Source organism: Toxoplasma gondii, chromosome VIIb (assembly GCF_000006565.2).
Source record: "Toxoplasma gondii ME49 chromosome VIIb, whole genome shotgun sequence".
Classification (NCBI taxonomy): domain Eukaryota; phylum Apicomplexa; class Conoidasida; order Eucoccidiorida; family Sarcocystidae; genus Toxoplasma; species Toxoplasma gondii.
In genome coordinates, this window is record NC_031475.1 from 3,489,245 (window position 1) to 3,503,073 (window position 13,829).

General features: G+C 50.8%; 3 protein-coding genes across 3 annotated transcripts; 1 reads left to right on the plus strand and 2 right to left on the minus strand.

The window, feature by feature from the left end:
* Positions 1-2,398: 2,398 nt before the first annotated feature.
* On the minus strand, positions 2,399-4,339 carry ROP20 (rhoptry kinase family protein ROP20; the record flags this gene model as incomplete). Its single annotated transcript, XM_002365006.1, has 1 exon — positions 2,399-4,339. Exon 1 carries the CDS (start codon positions 4,055-4,057, stop codon positions 2,399-2,401), a length of 1,659 nt encoding a protein of 552 aa, XP_002365047.1. The 5' UTR covers positions 4,058-4,339.
* Positions 4,271-4,869, plus strand: TGME49_258225 (hypothetical protein; the record flags this gene model as incomplete). The annotated part of the gene is made up of 1 exon (XM_018781171.1): positions 4,271-4,869. The coding sequence occupies one exon, from the start codon at positions 4,271-4,273 to the stop codon at positions 4,613-4,615; it is 345 nt and encodes a 114-aa protein (XP_018637006.1). The 3' UTR covers positions 4,616-4,869.
* Positions 4,870-7,415: 2,546 nt separating this feature from the next.
* Positions 7,416-9,696, minus strand: TGME49_258220 (hypothetical protein; the record flags this gene model as incomplete). Its single annotated transcript, XM_018781170.1, has 5 exons — positions 7,416-7,445; positions 7,901-7,932; positions 8,159-8,685; positions 8,887-9,182; positions 9,679-9,696. The coding sequence occupies 5 exons, from the start codon at positions 9,694-9,696 to the stop codon at positions 7,416-7,418; spliced, it is 903 nt and encodes a 300-aa protein (XP_018637005.1).
* Positions 9,697-13,829: the final 4,133 nt, after the last annotated feature.

Here is a 13,829-nt window from a genome sequence, read left to right on the forward strand (position 1 = left end):
GCAGCAGCTGAGTCCTGCCGCGCCTTTGAGAACCGTGCGCGACAAAAGGTTCTTCACACGAAACGAGGAAGAAAAGAACGGCAAATAACTGACACCCACCAGGAAAAGGGCTGCTGAAATTACGCTCGCGTGTTCCACTTTGGAACTTTCTCTATGAAGATTGGTATGCAGACACTAGGTCCCGTCAAGTACTTACTCTTTGCGTTTGCTAATTGCAGTCCCCGGACGATTTGAGTATGCGATGTGCAGGAACTGCGATTCTACACAAAGGTCTGCTGTCAACACCATCCTTCTGTTTGACCCATTTCTCTCTGTGGACCGTGCACAAAAAGTAGAAAGCAGAAGGTGGCTGTTCCGGACTGTCTAAAAATAGTATGACCGCTTCACTGTGAATCCCAACCTATGTTCCTCAGTAGCTCCTGACGCAGCAGGAACTCTCCGCTTGTTCGTGATTCTCACCTTTGCCGAGTGTGTGTAGCATTTGAACAAGGCATCATATTCTTAACCATACACACGACTAATAGAAGGAAGTTGGCTTCAATAGGTCATCGTGCTTGTGTCAAGAAACAACTGTCAGTGCGATCCTGACGACGCACCTGTCGCAGTAGACATCCTGCCTGGACATCAGTGCCTGGAGTTCCACAAAAAACACGCCCATGGGAATGCCAGTCCCTTACATCCTTAACAGGCGTTTTGGAGAAAGTGAGTTTGAGCCTGTCCTGTGGAGAACAGGTTTCACGTGGCACCCCACCAACCCCTAGTCACATCAGAAGCGCTAAGTCATTTACTGCAGACGCTCGAGGCAGTTGTATGCAGTGGACATTGTGTTCATAACTCCAGTCGGTAGAAGGGGGGGCGAGACATCAGCCACGATAAGCGAAAGTGCAGGTGGCTTTGAGGAGACGAATCAGTGGTACTTCTCGCTTACCTAACAGACTCGGTCAGGTTCGCTGCGTCTTCGTGTACTGCACACAACGGCTTTTTTCGGTGCGTTTCAGAGCGGGGTGTTCACCTATTTCTTTGTCACCATTTCTCGCTTTCACACTTCACCGTAGGTTGGCGAAAATGAGGGGAATCCCCAGTCCGCGTATGATACGTTCGTGACAGTCAAATCTGTAAATCGCTCGTTTCGTAAGGAGGACAGACGGAATCACGAGACTAAATTACGGCGTCTATTTCATAGGTGGTACTTCGCTCACGGTGTTTCAAAGGGGAAAGGGGGTCGAGTTTCGGGATCACCTGACGACCGAGCGTGCCTCGACCTCTGCCTACAAAACATTTTATCGCTAAGCTTGCTAGCCTGTGTGTCAGTCGGATTAGCTTCGGGGGCAATACTCAACATGAAAGAACATTTCCGTAGAATGAAAATCGCCAGAAGATGTGTCAGGGACCTCTCCCTTCACTCCTGGTGATCAGCTAACTTGAAAAAGGCGCAGAGTAGTGGATAAGCCGCGATATCGCGGAGGGAGCAGAGTGGAATCAGCGATCTAGAGTGTGTGCCCCCAATGTACATTGAACCGCAGTTCACACGTCACTACAACGAGGTCTCTACTAAGCGGCGGGCAACTAATATATTTGCGGTGGCGACTTCGAGCCGAAATTGATGACAGCGTTAAGCATGAATGATGTACAACATGAAGATGCGGTCGACTTGTATAGGATGGGGAAAATTCAAGACATATCGACGCGCCGCAGAACGTCGTGTCCTGACGGCAGTGTCGGGAGCGGCAGGACCGACGCTGGAACCGAAACAAGACACCCACGCCTCAGCCGTCCAATTTCGTAACAAGGCTGTCCCTTCTGGCTCAACAGCATGGCATCGTTCAGTGGCAGCAGAAGCTGCGGGACCCAGGTCTTCCTTTTCACGCGCTAACTGTCTGGTCACTACGGCGGCGTTCTTAAACGGAAAGTGAAAGGTCGCTAGTCAAACTGATGGCTGGAACCAGCCATAGAAGTCCACGACAAATGCGGGTGAGACGCAGTCTCCCGAGTTCCCTTTTGGTGGCATGTGATGCGGGGGTCTTTATGGCTGCTGCTAGCTCGCTACTATTACTGCCGAGAAACTTGAGGGTTTAAGGTCGTGCCACGGAACGTTCAGGTTCCAAACAGTGTCCTGCCCTTTGGGCGTCGGATTCTGACGTCAGGAAGCCATCCAGACACAAGCCCACAGCAGGCACACGTTTTTGGGAGGAATGAAGACGTGACGAATAAAATAAATCTCAAACTGACACAGTGAGTGCATTCAACAGGTGCAAGACGTGAACGGATTCACACGTTCTGCTAACAAGCTTTTCCATGTCAACTGACGTAGTGTGAATGGTGACAAATTCTAGAAGCTGGCAGTCGACGCCGCTTGTGAAGCAGCTATGTGAAATCAGTTTTATAATGGCCTGCGATGCTAGTCACTTGAACTTGGCTCCGGTGGCACTGGCCGTTCCTCAGCGAAAAGAGGTGAAGATTTAAACAGATCCAAGGCCTTGCAGCGGGTGGCGGCGTTTCTGTCGAGAAGACATTCAACAGCCTTCCTCAACGGTGCAGGCGGTCGTCCTCTACAACGATTCCAGTCTAGGGCCCTGGTGTCGTCGCCGCCTTCAGGCAGCGCGGCGATTACCTTCATATTATATAAATCATCTTCGCTGAACCGCATTCCGTCAAAAGGCTCGCTCATGCATAGGACCTCCCAAGCTGCCATCCCGAGACTCCAGGAGTCTACAACCTGGGTGAGAGCTATCTTTTCCTCTGGAGTATTAAAGAAGCATCGAAGCACTTCCGGGGGCGAAAACAACAGGCTCAGTTTTTTGTTGCATTGAATGGTGTCGTTCTCTCGTACCACAGCGTCAAAATCCGCCAAATACAGGCGACCTTGCCGGCTGACGAGGAAGTTCTCGGCCTTTATGTCCTGATGCACTAGACCGGCAGCCCCGAACAACGCTAGTAGCTGTATCATGCGCTTGACCACAAACTTGACCGCGTCTGGGTCCGTAATTCGGAACTGGTTAAGATCGCATGCCATAAGCGGCATTATCTGCACGAAGTTTAGCAGCGATGTATCACCTTGTTTTCGAAGTAACGATGGCCGTCCCCTAAGCTGACCCACTAACTGCGGGACGACCATCCCGAATTTTTCAAGCAGATCTCTACTCGAAAAGGGTGGCAGTTTACTCATTAAATTGCTGTACCTCCGTGCCAAGGAGAGACACTCATCTTCCGCCTCCACCTCACAGCTGGAACGGGCGGATAGTGCTATTCTCACGGCTACGGGCTCTGACGACACACCAGCTTTGCCTGTTTTCCCCTCTTCAACTTGAGCTGCGTGTCCCTCAGAGCCTTTCACCGCAGCCACAACGACATTCATCATGCGCGCAGATTGCTGTGAAACCTCTCCTCTCTTAGGCCTCACGAGAAGAGATGTTGGCAACGGGACTGGAACTGGGGTAGCCTCTGAAAGCACATTGTAACTGCCGCTAGCTAGTGGACTGCCTCTACGAAATGCCTGTACCTGAACGCCCGCGGTCGGAACACCCTCTAGTGACTCGACGACGAAGACGGTGTCTGGTGCGACCGTCTCATCAAGAAGGAATTGTACTCTGTCTGAAATGCTTTTCGGACGCTCTGAGCGAAGCAGGCGTGAAACCGACGCGGCTACTTTTCTCCGACCTCGTTCGTCTTCATCGGTCATCCATTTTCCATAATGTCCGACTGAAAGAGACAGCAACAGTTCAGTCTTCGACTCTGGAGAAGAAATTGGAGACGGCGGCTGCGCCGCCTCCTCTAGAAAGGATATCTTGCTTGAGAAACTGCCGGATTTTACATGGTGCGTGCTCGCGTGGGGGCAAGGACTGAGCTGGGGGACATAACCCCTCCGAAACCGTAGAGTTCTATGGTGACAGAGGAAATGAGGGTCCGGTAGGAAACTGCCATGCACATTTGAAAAATCTGACACAGCGAATGCTGCAAAGATGAGGAACCAGCAGATGAAGTGCCGGAATGTCGCCTGGCATCGTGGAATTCGGTGGCTAGCCATTTGCGCCAAGTAATACACAGCATCCAGGCGCATTGACACGGGCTTCGAGGAAGAACTTGACAACGACGAAGGCTTTGGCGTTTCCAGATAAGCATGCAGATCGGAGCGACACCAGCAGAAAGCTTCACAGATCCAGACACCAGACAGTCAACGTGCATACCTTCGTCGCAAGTCAGAACACGTCGCCTCTCTTCAGCGCTGCATGTTCCACTGCCCTGAATAAGCCCTACTGCGTAATTTCGGCGGATGTGGTTATGGTTTCCTTGCTGTCAGTTTATACATGTAGCCGCACAACACGAGGAAAAACAATGCAGTGGAAGTGCGGTGCATTCGGGTCGAACGCGCGTAGCGGCACATTTTGTTCGTCTGAAGACAACGCGCACGTGCTGCAAGACAGAGGATGGTCTTTCCGCAGTCATTCCGCTGGTCACTCAATGCGCATATCAGCCGGGCAAGCCAAGCAACTCAGGTGGATATTTCCTGGTTCTAGAAATTCTGCCTGATCGTTGCTTGTTTTTTTCTTTGACCACATCAAATACTCTGACGGGAAATTCATCTAGTGTATTGGAAATTAATGAATTATTGAATTGAGGCCCAACCCACTCAACATAGCGAAAACAAGCGGAAGGCTTCTCCAGACAAGGTGACCCGCCGACTGCGCCGGGTAGTTCGAGTAGCAAAGTGCTTCTCTAGTCGTTTTGTCTGCATATGAGGTAATTCGTAGATCAATTCGGGTTGTCGCGGCACCGGTTCTTTTGTGTCCGTCTGTGCGTGATACTTTCAGCCGCAGCACACTACTGCAGCCGTTTCCGCAATGTGGGACTTTGTAGGCACTAGTATCTCACCAGAGTGCGACGAATTGCCACCTCGCGTAAGGAGCTGACTGGGGTAGAGGAAAACGCCACGATACGGAGAGAGGGGGTTCTTCACACTGCTCGACATGAAGGCAAGCTGATAAACACAACGATCGCGCTGTGTTGATGTTATTGCCATTCCTTCCTCATCACGATCTTCCACTCTGCAAACCCGAGCTGCACTCCTGGGGGATCCGAAATTGGTGTACCACATCCAAGCATGTATATATGTACACGCGTTATAGTGGCGATCTTACTTGCATCGAAACATGTCCCAATGAATGTGGGCACCACAAGTTGCACGCACAGGGAAGATGTACCAACGCCCGGAGAATTTCGAGAACTAGGAAATATCCACCTCAGTTGCTTGGTTTGCCCGGCTGACATGCGGATGAGGTGACCAGGGGCATGACTGTCGAGGGACCGTGCACGTGTCTTGCGTCATGTGTGCGTACAGCCTTTAGCAACTGTAGTTGCATGTCTACAACGAAGCATGAATACAGGGTGCACTGCGACACTGAAGATGCAAGTCTGTCTCTTTCGTCGTGTACACAGGAGAGCGACCACCTTCCCAGGCTACATTCTCCGGTTGCGCTCATCTACTTCTGACGTCAACGTGAGGGTCTCTCTCTTGCTCGAGGTATTTGAGCCAACGGCCGCAGGCATCATAGGTCGGGCTACATTGTCGACGAACAACAAGGGTAAAATAATTACATATAATGAGCACCGTAGGGGCGCGCAGTATGAACTAAATGTGTTTGAGCAAAGTGGTGCGCGCAACCTGTGTTCATGTTTTAGGTGCGGTTGTGCCTCTGCGGAGGATCTTTCTAGAGTCATCATCGAATGTAAGTGATGTGATAAGCCTATATATCCCATATATGCCACTCGCACGCGCACAAACTTCTCCAGTCCCCGACGACAACGTACGAGTATCCCATCGTGGTTCCACATGTCGCGTACAACCACTGAGGAAACATGTGAAAACGTTGACTGTAGCAAATGCAATCGAAAATGTCTTGGGTATCGCTTGTGTGATGCAAAGAAAAATCCGTCTGCTTGGAACTTAAGGTGTGGCCGGGGTTCTTCCTTGTCCAAAAAGAGTCATCCACAGCCCGCATAAGTTCATTCTGCTGGAACTTCTATACTTCTGTGCCTTAAACTACTTGCCTTGGTACGCTCACGCCCAGACAAACGTTTTCTCGTCTAAGACTTCAGAATCTCGTAATACGTGAAGCTGTTGCTAGTTTTCAAGAGTGTCCCACGAGCTTCTGATCAAAACTAGCAATGCATTCAAGCAGTCCCATCGTTTCGTATGTTTTCGCCATGGTCGTTGTTCCAGTGGAAAACCGGGACTTTTGCTGTCTCTACAGTGACTGGACACCAGTCGGATATCGCACGCGGGCTTGGCCACGCAACGCAAAGTCCCGTACAGGCGATAATCGCTTGCCAAAAATACCTGAAAAACGAACCCGGACTGCTGAGAAAATAGCGCTTGAGAGCTCGATAGTTTACTTCGTTCGAGCTCGCATGTCACCGTCACGAGGAAACGGCCCGTTTCAAGCATATTCTGCGGCAGCGTCTACTTAAGGGATCGAAACAGTTACTTAGGGGCATCGAAGAGGTCCGCATTGAGCGACCTTCTTCTGGATCGGTCCACAGAGAAGAGCTTCCAACCAGGCTCTGAGCGCGGTCGCGGTATAGGTACCTTTTTGATTGATTCTACTACATATAGTTGTGGGAGATGATCACTTTGGAAATTGAGCAACTCCGCGGCGTATGTTATGAAAGCGCCGCGCTGTGGCAGTGGGTCACGAAACAGCTTTCCGTACGTAGCTCGCAACAAAATGGCGAGACGGTCCAGAAATCCCATTTTGCTTGGGTCCTTGTTGGACTTCGGTGACAAACATGCTCCATCCGCTGCTTCAGACTGCAATCCAATAAACAGAGACAGCAGACGTGAGCATGCAACTTGTCTAGTGAGAAGTGTTTCTGTACGTTTGTCAAGAATACAGGAAACCGGATATGTGCTCTCGAGACTTCCACAACGGGTAGCTTGAGGTTTCCCCTTCGTTGGGAGTGCCTGATGCAACTCGCGCCTTCGCGAATGCCAGGGCCCTCTGTTGTCTCCACCTTGCTCCCGGTGTAGCAGACACTCTACGGGAGGAATTCTGAGTGGATAATGCACATCGTAAGACATTCAGCTCTCGCGCGACGGCTCTGTCTCGCGCTGGATATGAGTACCGGCACATGGAGTGAAGAGCCGCTGAATCGTGTCCGCTGGCGGCTTCAACAGAATTCGGAACACGACCCCAGTCTTTATCGATTATCACACACGCGGAGCTTCTTACCGCAGAGGCATCCTCTCGTGGAATGCACTTCTTCTTCCAGCTGAATGAGAAAGGCGCGAGGTAGCAAGGGCTCACGACCGAGAACTTTTCGTTCAGCAGTTCCTTTCACCTCGTTTGACCCACGAAGGGAATCGATAACCCAGAAGATATGTGCGAACCGCGACTCCTTGTCCTGACCAGCGTAGTTCATCATGTATCGCAGCTGTTGCACAATATCGCCTACACGAACGTGAGCCGCAAGTAGAAAAACGTTGAGGACACACTAGTAGTTTTTGCGATAGGGTCCGCAGTGTCTTGGCAGCCATCTTATCTCTGGCGCGACGCCCAAAAATATACTAGGCGCACTACTCCTGCCAAATGGCAGAATATACCAACACCCTCGTCCGCTCGTGAGGCTCCTAGTTAAAAAGCTCAGATGTGTGCCTGCATCAAGTATCAGTTAGTGGGCTCTCCTTCGGCGGTACTGTCAGCGATGGTCAGACAGCGGAGAACCAGATTTCCCTATATCAAAAAGCAAAAATTGCTGGAGCCACGGGTCCTCCGCTCTCCACATCTTCACAGAAGCGTATCTCACTCTATCCAGGAGACGCTTCGCGGTAGCTCGGATCCGTTCGTATTGCGTCGATAACCAGCTCAGCGGACGCAGAGACAAATCGAGAGTTGAAGTCACTGACCATATAGACTCCCGCATTGAAGTAGTTTAGGCCTGATGAAAACCGCAGGACACAAAACAGATCAAAATACCGGCCGTTGTCTATCGACTGAACAGACAAATCATCAAGCCGGTCCTTCAGTCAGCTTTCTGAGATCGGCACGCACATAGTCATAGGTATCTACTGCACCATTCGGGTCCTCACGGATTCTCCCTTAGCGTCGATAACAATTTGAGAGATGTTGAATCGCGCACTTGCCGCATTGTCTCGACTCCTTACTCTCGCTGTCGTAGTCATCGGGAATGCACTTGGAGGCGGCATGTTGCAGCAAAAGTCGTACAAAGTGGCTCTGTCCTTCCTTGAGGGTGGGAAGATGAATGCCGAGCACTAGGAGACGCCCTATACCCACGCACGCTGTAGAAATTCCGACAAATTCCTTCTTGCGTACATGGAAGCTCCAAGAACATTTGTGAGTGGAACCCGGGTTAACGATACCGTCGCGGGCAAACATATAAGTGACCTGACGGTTCGCCACAGGCCCTTGGGCAGTGGGTTTTGTCCCAACAATGTTGGACAGCTCGTTGAACGTTGAATCAACAATACTGCACGACGGAATGTCACTCAATGCGTTTAACGCACCAGTGACCTTCCTCATGAACCTTCGGTGTTCAGACTTGCTTCTGCCGTTGTTATCTTGAACTGTAACGAAGATTGCTTCAACTTCGTCAACATCTGGCCGCTCTGCTCTTCCAGGAATGAAATGATAAACTATTTCGAATGCGTTCGGTGTTAAAAACTCCGCATTCCTGAAAATGAACAGAGAAGGGTTTGCCGATCGTACAAATCCGTAATACTTTCAATCGCCGTCCAGTCTAAATCGGTGTGCTCGCTTGGCATTTGTACTCTATCCTCTACGTGAAACGCCCCCATGGTTCATCTGCGATGTATCCTCTACTGTACAGCGGATTAATGCTTGTCCAATTATCATGTACAACGCGGAGGCTCACCACTGGTAAAAGGCCATGCGGACACTCTTATGTGACTTTTGCTGCCGTAGTGCCCTCAGGTTCTCATGTCGTCTAGCTTTAAACGACTCGACTTGTTGTACGTAGGCGCTGCGAATGCTTCGCAGATCTTCTGTATGGCTTCCGTTATTGGAGTAAATTTGTCCTTGGATGTTAGTTCCGCACGACTGCAGCCTGACGGGGTTTCCTGGGAAGAGGTTATACTGCCCTGGCTGTGCGGCCCAGCGTATCAACTCATCTCGCGAGACGTTCTCAGGAATATCAGTGAGGGGTCCGTCCTGCATGTCACATCCGAACCGCTGAGAATTCGCACTGAGTAGTGTAGGCGAAAGCAGCACCTTTCTGAGCCGTGGCGCTGACCGGTGGTATTGAGCTGTCAGGCTGGTTCTGACCTAGCTAACTGCCCGATACCGTTCTTAGCAGTCTCAAAAGCAAGCGATGCTCTCATTTTGGGAAACTCCCGAGACATAGTGGGCAGTTTTAGAGTAGGTGTAGCCGCCCAACAGCACTCTGCTGCTATGGTCATAGTCCATAGTAGTAGGCGTCCCCAATACTGAAACATGAATGTGGCATTATGTGCTGTGCCCGACTTGGATTTACTGCCCCTGGATAGAGGGAAATGAAAGAAAGTGGATGATGATGTACAGTCATGGTTGACTACGGGGAAAGGCTACCCAGAAAGACGCCCCTGACTGGCTGGGACGCAGTACCATCATGCTGGCAAGGGGCCGCCAAGGTGACGCCGACGACTTGAGACTACATTCAGGCATTTACCAAGTTTCGAGCAGCCATCCTTCTGGAAAATGCAGGAGAGGGAAAGGCAGGCAATACTGAGCATCCGCCTCTTCAATCACGTGGTGGGCTCTACGCGTCGCCGCGTCTGGACCCGGAACGCTAGGAAATGCCACGATGTACACAGAAACTATTCACGATGCACTGCTGCAATCCCGGCCGAGTTTGTTCATCCAAGGGAGTGCTACAAAGCAAGCAGGATGGGAAACATGCCATGTCATATCTGGATCCACACGAGAACTACACAACAGGGTCTCGGATCATCAATGTGGTCGCAGTACGGGTATTCTACCCGTGTGTCAAGAAGTCGTGCCTTTTTGTCTGTCCAGAATGACGCACGGCACGAGAACGCTTAGATTTGTGTAGTCGTTTTGAAGCCGAAAGTAGTACCGCGAATGATTGTGGCTGGTCTCGGTGCCACAGGTACATTCACATATGTTCATGATGTATCAAAAGATGGCTATGTTTCTTCGAGACAACCACCCACCCCCCCAGCGAGGCTCACGGCTGGTCCGTGACGGGACTGTTGCTCACCACTGTGAGACAGCCAAACGGCAACTCAAGCGAAAACAGGCGGTTACTAAATGGAGAGCCAACCCGCTCAAACTTTACGAATACTAGCAAAAGGTTTTGCCTGTCAAGGCAGCCCGCACGCGGCACCCGGCGGTTCACTGTAGAAAAGTGCCTCTGAAGTCGTATTGTCTACGTGTTACGTAACGGCCAGGTCAATTCGGGCCGTCGTCGTCGGTGATTCATTTTTCGTTCGTCTGCATGTGAAAAGTTCGGGCAGAGCACATTGCGGTAGCTGTTTGGCCTCTGTGGGACGTCGCAGATACTTTTGGCTTATCCAAGTGTCGGATCTTTTTTAGCGGTACCGGTGTCTTCCTCACGAGGGAGCGAAGCGTGTGCACCACAGAAGAGAGTCTACATGCACACGTTGCTTATGAAGTACGAACTGAACCTTACACAATGACCTGGCAGTCTCACAACTACCATGGGGCATGTGGCCTGCTCAATATTCACTCAAGACGAAGCCTGTAGAGCGGCCGGCCGCAACCCAGTTGATTTTTTTCTATCTCGTCGCGTCGGAAACCGGTGAAAGAGGCCTGGCCTCCCACGGTCCGGCTTTGTGAGTACCGAAAACTCGTTCAAAAAGAGGCAGGTGGTTGTCGAGACTGTGTGAACTGGTGGTTGAACAGGACAGACTGCGCCAGCGCACTAACTGGCAAGCCTTGCTTCATATTCGGGAAGTTTTGCCTAGCAAGCACGCGACCTACCGTTACGACGCATCACACTGAACTTCCGGCAATTTAGCACCTGCACGCCAACTGCAAGGCTGCTACCAATAGTGGCAGGGGCAAGCACAAATAAGGTCGTTACAGCAGCGCGTGCTTAGTCGTACATCCCAGTCCGTCGTTATTGGATTCACAGCGCGAGTCAGGGAGGTGCGACGAGTAACAGCTGACGTGCGGTGCCAAGACATTCAGCGGAACACACCAACATGTAAGCACGTAGCACCAGCAAAGCCCCGAGGTTTGAATCGAAGTCAATGTTCAGCTTCAGGTAGCAGGCGGTGGGTGCTAGGAGCTGTGAGCCGTCAGAGGTAAGCTGAAAAGGTAAACGGTTTTAGTCCCAACTGTCTGTGTCTTCTTGAGAGTGCTGCGCGATGTGTTCACTAACAATCTGGTTTACACGATGCTACCAAGAAGCACAGCAGTTTTCTTCGAAACGTACATGAAATACTTGGGATGAGGGCGGTTGCCGGCGTACCTACCACGTCTGCCAGAGACATCGAAGTTTCATCCCTGAGTCTCCACGGACGGGGTCCGTAGGTCCCATCACTCATTCAACAATGGATGCCGCCGCTGCTGAATGCTGCTGCGTATCACTGTAGTCATAGAACGGGCAAGGTGCTGCCCTGGACGGAGGTGGAAAAGCCAGGAGCAGCGTATACAGCATAACAACATGCTCTGCAGGAAGCCCCACTCCAGATGACTTCAGCGTGAGCTGGTAAAAGTGAACAATGTTTGGGCATTTCGTGTAAGTGTAGGCTGGGTGTGCTGTATTCGTGTCTTGGTGGGAGCGCGTAAACAAAATCTGATAGCAGGCTTGTTCCTTGCGCGGGCCTGTTTTGTTCATTTGATCCATCTATTGCTTCAAGTCAAAAAATGCATCGTGTTGCCACACCAGAGTGCCTCTCCCTCCTTCAACACTTCGTTTGTGATGTGGGACAGCTGCTTTTTCCTGTAACTGTATGCATCCTGCCGTACCTCCCGTTAGAAGACGTGGCGCGGTCAAGCGATAGCGTTCCCGGGGCCCAACCTTTCCTGAGCTGAAGGAGCACCTGTTGTATTTTAAATCGATGGCCTTAGCTTGTTCAGACATGTTTTGAGTTGGAGCATCTCAGAGGGAGCGGCACATACGTCCAACAAACTCACCGCCAGCACGTCGATAGCGAGACACCGTGGCCGCTCATGTGGCTCAACAAAACTGGCCAATATAATCTCAAAGGCACGCATACCCCCCCTCAGATTCTTGATGCGAAGCCTATCAGACGCCAGCACCCAGTTCTGTCAGTTATGTTCCTGTGCAACACCGGACATTTGCCTGTCCAACGACTGGGAATAAACCAACACTGCTGTTACAGGTCGACTCACACGTCAAGGACAACTTACGCAAACTGAGTTGCAGCACAGTAAATGTTTTGGTGAACTCTGCATCGAGTCACTATACAGGGCCACTAACACGGGAGGACAAGAAAAGACGATGATGAACGAATCCTTATGTCAAACGTTTCAACGGGTCATGTTGAGTGAGCGATGGTCGGGGACCTATGCCTGCTGCACAATCTGGCTGACGAACCCCCCCTGGAGTGTTGTGCCTTTAGACTCTTAACAAAGTTTCCGTGAATTTAGAAGACTCACCTTGCGAGAGCAGGCCGCGACGGCGCAGATGGGGCGGATCGTGCAAACATCCTCATAACTGAGGCTTTGGCCAAACATTTTATGGATGAAGAACTCGCAGAGTCAGAAGCTCATCCACTTGTCCCAATCTAACAAGCCCTCATCCTTTAGCGAGCTTTCTGTCAATGTGGCGTAAAGGCTGACAGACGCTGCCGCAATTATTGAAGCAGCGTACGACAGCCATACGTGACTGCTACAGCTGTTTGTGTCCCAAAATACCACCCATGTCGTGTGTGGATCACACAAGGTGAGCCGTTTATGACTAGTGGAAAAAAGGTGCTTGGTGTTTTCCTGGGGTACTGTGTAAGGGGTGCACTGTTGCTCTGTATGACAGATTGTGAAATTCCGCCTCTCGGCAACTGCAGTGCCCCCAGGCACCATTCTTTTGACGTAGATGTCATCCTTCATAAAAAAAACAGGAATCGGACTTCACTGATAGTGCTCCGCGTCTTTTTTCAGGGTTGTCCAACTTTCTATCACCACGGCGCTTACGCTGAATCAGGAACATGGAAGATGCTCGCGCATGCGCCCGAAGTGCACCCGCTGTAGCTTTAGTCTCTCTTTTCGCTTCGTTTTTCGAGCACCCGGAGTGGGCATCACTGTCGAGAATATAGCAGCTCTGTAGTGATTTGCCACTGAACGATGCCCGTCTATTCGAATGGAACAGATGGCGTTTCACCATAGTTTGTTGCCGGCATCGACCGAAAACACCACGAGCACTTGAATTTTTTTTAAAGCAATGCTTGCTGATGAATTCAGATTTAAAGCACACCAATAAAAGACAAGGTGGGCCCGGAATAAACTTTCAAATATACTGAGTATTCTCGAAACCACGCTACCACATTACAACTTGGATCCGGTAAACCAAGACCTTCGCTCCCAGCGCGTGAAGCTGGGTATTCTGCTGCCACCGATTACTTCCACAGAGTAACTTGTGTGCTGTGCACAGAGCAACATCCTCTGTCTTCACTTGCATGCATATGCATTCGTGGGTATCATTTTGGTTAGGGGACCTGGCAAGCACTGGAGTTTTCTTTATAGCAAAGAAGAGCCCCCCAATTTTCTTCGTGGGCTCGCCGGGCGTCTCAAAAGCAACCCTTGCCAAGAACGAGGAGGGATGGGAGACTTCACAAAGGGAACACCATCAGACGTTGTTCGGAGTGCTCATAA